The 5,014-nt window shown below is 35.2% G+C and overlaps 1 protein-coding gene across 1 annotated transcript in view; it reads left to right on the forward strand.

Annotated features, from left to right (window-relative positions):
• Window positions 1-5,014, forward strand: part of LOC117109845 (adenylate cyclase type 3-like) — a 29,196-nt gene that overhangs the window by 16,280 nt on the left and 7,902 nt on the right. Inside the window, exons 10-11 of the mRNA XM_033252290.1 lie at window positions 397-453; window positions 875-999. Of these exons, the coding sequence (XP_033108181.1) occupies window positions 397-453; window positions 875-999 (182 nt within the window). The remainder of the gene's footprint in view (window positions 1-396; window positions 454-874; window positions 1,000-5,014) is intronic.

Here is a 5,014-nt window from a genome sequence, read left to right on the forward strand (position 1 = left end):
AATAATAATAATTTATAGTATAATGATATTTCAGGCCTATAACATGATTACTTCTAACAAAACAAAATGCGTGTTTGCGTTTATCTCATAGTACGGTATATGTATATATAAATTAAACCTAGAGTGTTATGCAAAGCCAGGTTCCATAAAAATCGCCACACGCTTTCGCTGATTCCTTTGGCGACGCTGATTGGCCAACTGAATCAGGAAGCGTTCCCGAATGCGTTGCGCGGAGAAAGCAGTGGAAATGCTGAGCGACTATGTAGCGATTCTATGAAAACCAGGCTTTATATCATCGTATGTTTAGGTTACATTGATTGCATTTTCTACATCTTTATTAAATACTTAACAATAGCCAATGTCTAGTTAATATCGTATTGCATCGCTTTTGTACAGAATTCAACACTTCCTGAAAACTTAGACAAAGATGGGATTTCAGATATTGATTTGAAGGTACGTCACGCGGAAAGGCTTACACGCTTTGACCTTGACATGAATATGCCAGATATTCACAGTCACATTGTATATAATAATATATTAACATATAATAATAATAATAATAATAATAATAATAACAGCAATAATAATAATTATATATATATATATATATATAAAACTATGAATTTAGCTATTTAGATTATTTTTCTCTGCATTTTTAGTATTTTAAGCTTACTTATTTTTAGAAGTAGAAGGAAGTTAGTAAAATACTGGGTTAAAACCTGGGCCTCATACTGTGCATGTGTTGTTGTGCATGAACGTATACAGTTCAGAAGACAATTATCATCATAATCATATCGAATTTTAATAACATCATCTATAATGAGAAACCTCTATCATAATAATGTTTATTTGTATTTTTCTTTATGCATTTTAGAACGCTAAAAATACAGACAGTAAAACTGTCAAATTCTCTAAAGAGGTGGAGCAGATTAACAGCAAGGAAGATTGTTCGAATGACAATAAATTGAAAGAGGCATTGATTGAAAGAGAAGATGCATCGTAAGTAGCGCCCGATTCTGTACAGTACTATCATTAGATACAATTGGACAGACAGTCGCATGTCATGCTAATGACAGTAGCAGAATCGGGCGTAAGAATGGCTTTCTCTTTCTTCTCATTAACTACTGTAGTTCTATGTTTTAAAGTGCCTGATATTGTATCATGTTATGAAAAGAGGGGGCTACCACTCATCCCTGGTATAGATAAACATCTCAATCGGTGGATAACATAAATTATAAATAGTCTTTCTGGTATTGTACACAGATATTTTAACCCAAGAATACAGTATACACTTTTCTGAGCCCACTCTGTAGCATTATTGTGCCTATCTTTTGTGAATGCAATATTTTCATGAATCATTGACCTACCGGTAAGAGTAAGAGGCCTTTTTGTAGAATAACACCCTTTCAAAAATATTCATATTTCTGGAAGGTCCCACATAAACCTCCCCCTCACTGGTAACAAATCAGCCATGGGGTAGGGGTAGGTAAGTCTTTCTTCTGTGGCCTGATCAATAGTAAATGCTTCCTATGGGTATGCTGTGTATTCACATAGGCCTCTCGTTTGCAAGTCAATATAGCTCTTATTCATATTAAGATGTACACAGTTTGTTTACCCTAAAATGTGCAAAACTATCAAAAACTTGAATTTAAACTTTGAATAGGCCATTTAAAGGAATTAAAACAAGTTATTAATATTAATATTAAATCAAGTGATACACATTACAACCAATAAGTTATCGTTGATTTACATAAATTTTAATTTAAAAAAAGTATTACATTGATCGCCAGATCTATTCAAAGATTCATGAATATTTAATTATTTTCATGAATTATAAATTCAATTGAAAATATATTATTAGCCTATATTCAAAATATAATTCAAATATTAAATCATATTTCTTGTTTAAGCTTATCACAGATAGAAAATCACTTTCCTTTGAAAATTAGTGCTTGCGACTAACCTACATGTTAGCCCCGTTTTATGATTTTAATTCCAATTTATTCATCTATACTTTTAGGTTTTAATTCTCTCAATGTCATAAGTTACATTTGTCCTCTTGATCTTGTCTTTTTTTAAATATTATTTCTCTATTTGTATCTCTAGTGTATGTTGATTTCGTATCTTTTTAATACTGTATTGTTGTTTTAATATTCTCCATTTGAAAGCAACATGAATAAATTGCAATCGAAATTAACAGCGTGGTAGTTAAATCCCTCATAAAATGCGTTTCAATTATAATAAAACAGCTTTAATTTCGTAGATAACAAAAGATAGTGTCTAGGTTCGTCAGTAATGAAATACAAAAGCGATATTGTCAGTACTGTGAGATAGATATGAGTTAAATTGATCGATTGCATAAACAGTCAAACTCAATAACAAAGACATATCTGCTTCTATCGTATTCTTTTTATATAACGTAATAATTCCAACAACCTCAAATTTATTAAGGATTTGAATATTTTATAAGAAAGTTTATGTTTTTGCACCTTTAATTAGGTACCCTGTATGTTGAATAGAATTGATAAAATCGATATAGACTGAGACCTGAGTAGGCCTATGTGCTCTATGTGCTTCATCCAATGACCGGAGGTAATTTAAGCGCATAGGGGTCTCTTCAATATGCGCTCTATAATCGACCATTTTTATTAATATTAAAATCTCTTTTGTGTCAGCCGACTTAATGGTGTGTGTGGTATGAGGCCTAGTTAGATGGAGACACGCGTAGGAAGTGATGTGTACAAATTAAATAACAAAAATAATAATAAATGAAAACTTGTAAAGCGCCGGTGTCTTACACTCAACATGGCGTTCATTATGAAACTGACACAAATCTAGAGCCTCTACGTTAATTAGATTGTTGCAGTTTGCGGAAAAAGACATCAATAAATAGTGATGTTTTCAAGTTGATCGGCATTGTTTTTGAACTCACAAACCATTCCTCCAATATTGTTCATTAAGAGCTTCCTACCTTCGAAATTGAAGTGTCAAATATTGGTAATTGCTGTTTCGCAAGACCGTCATATAGGCCTATTAGCTCATTTTATTGACCTATCAATTACAAACTGCAAAACACTAATTAACGTAGAGGCTCAAATTTGTGTCAGTTTCATACTTTCCGTATTGATTTGTGATTACTAAGACGTGTTTCTATTAGTATTAACTAAGAACATGCATTCCTAACAGTATTACAGGACAAGCAAACTATATTTGATATATTACACCAAACGTCGGAGCGAACAGCCTATATTCGATAATAGGCCTATATCATTTATTGGATGGATGGATTGCTTCGGTATGATACACACCAAAGATAACCCACAAACGCCCTAAGACTTATTTCCAGTAGTGTCCTTCTGGTACTGATCTTGAGCAGTACCGTACATATTTTCCGAAGAGTGTACTGCGTTCTTTAACGTGAGCTATTTTACACACGGGACCAACTGCATAAACGTCTCATCCGAAAGACGGTGCACTATTTAAACTTGAGTTTCAGCTCTCCAGCTGGGAGATCAGCGATGGAAATTGAACCGGGGACCAAGAGATCTCCATGGTGCAGCGCCACACATTGGCTACCACCAGTTTAGCCGACTGAGCTGGCTTCTCTCTGGGGTGTTGTGCATTTATATTTTATCACACATTATATCATAGTTAGGATAGTATAATACATAGGGCCTACTCCCAGTATCGAAATGCACGCCATGCTACCGTATCGTGTCGGGATTAAATATTTCGTAATTATGTCATTATCATTGATCATGACATAATTAATGTTAAATTATTTAATCCCGACACGATGGCGTGCATTTCGATACCTGGAGTATGTATTATACTATCTTATATCATAGTTGTATATTTGACAGAGATCTATTACAGTATACTTTGCAGTATATTGTGCTCATTTATCCCGTGTGGTGGCGCTGAGATTTGCTTAACGGGGAGCTGAGCTGCTATCAGACAGTAAAGTCTAAAAAATTCCAGATGGAGATCATTCGGGTCTGATGCGAAGTCCTAGTGGGAGACAGGATGGTTAAGCTTTTAAATATCAATGATATACAGTTCGCCCTCCAATTCGAGACCACCGTTGGGACCTGGAAATTTGGTGTGGTTTCAGGGTTGGTCTCCAATTAGAGGGTTAGCTTTGTGTTCAAAGGTTGGGTCTTTGGAAAAGTGGTCTCGGATTAGAGGGGTCTTGGAGTTAGAGGGATCTCGAATTGGAGGGTGCACTGTATTCATTGTGTTGTTTTGGGGTGTTTTACATTATGTAAAGTTACTGTTACGTAGCCGTCTACCTTAGAAGACACATCTGGCCATCATTGACGATACCGTTGACAGAATCACTGCTGCTGGCGTTCACTTGAGATCCCCATTATGCTTCACAAATGCATTCTGCTATATTTTTATATTATTTTATGTTTTTATTTATTTATTATTTTATTATTATTATTATTATTTTGTAGGCCTACGTATTACATATTAAATAATACGAGTATCTATCAGGGACGTAGCCAGGATTTTGAAAGGGGGGGAGCCGTTATGCGAATTATGTATGACCCCGGCGGGGTCAAGGGGGGGGGGGCGAATCCCTCTGTGAAGTAGCGCACTCCGAACGTTCTTAGGATTGTTTGAGAGGATAACGTGAGAATTGCAATAGACGCATTATAAATAAGCGCAAAAATAATTATATAATAAATCAACAGTGGCAGATTGAGGAATTCGAAAGAGAGGTGAACCAGGGAGGGACTTTCACAGACCGTGGAACCACCCACCTCAGCCCCACCATGGTTGGGGCTGAGGTAAGAAAATTTATGATTAGGGCATCTCTAGATGTCCGGAAATTACACTCTCGCACTTCAATTTGAATATATTTTTCTTTTATTTTTCTTAAAAAAATGAAGGTGGGGGGGGGGCCTTGAATCCACCTCTGCTCAAAACATTCTTTATCCAGAATAGTCATAATCACGAAAAATGTACATGAAAAACCAGATCACATCCTAAAAACAAACAGCAGTCA

Source organism: Anneissia japonica, unplaced genomic scaffold (assembly GCF_011630105.1).
Source record: "Anneissia japonica isolate Jap-2015-1 unplaced genomic scaffold, ASM1163010v1 scaffold585_len4108843_cov191, whole genome shotgun sequence".
Taxonomy (NCBI): domain Eukaryota; kingdom Metazoa; phylum Echinodermata; class Crinoidea; order Comatulida; family Comatulidae; genus Anneissia; species Anneissia japonica.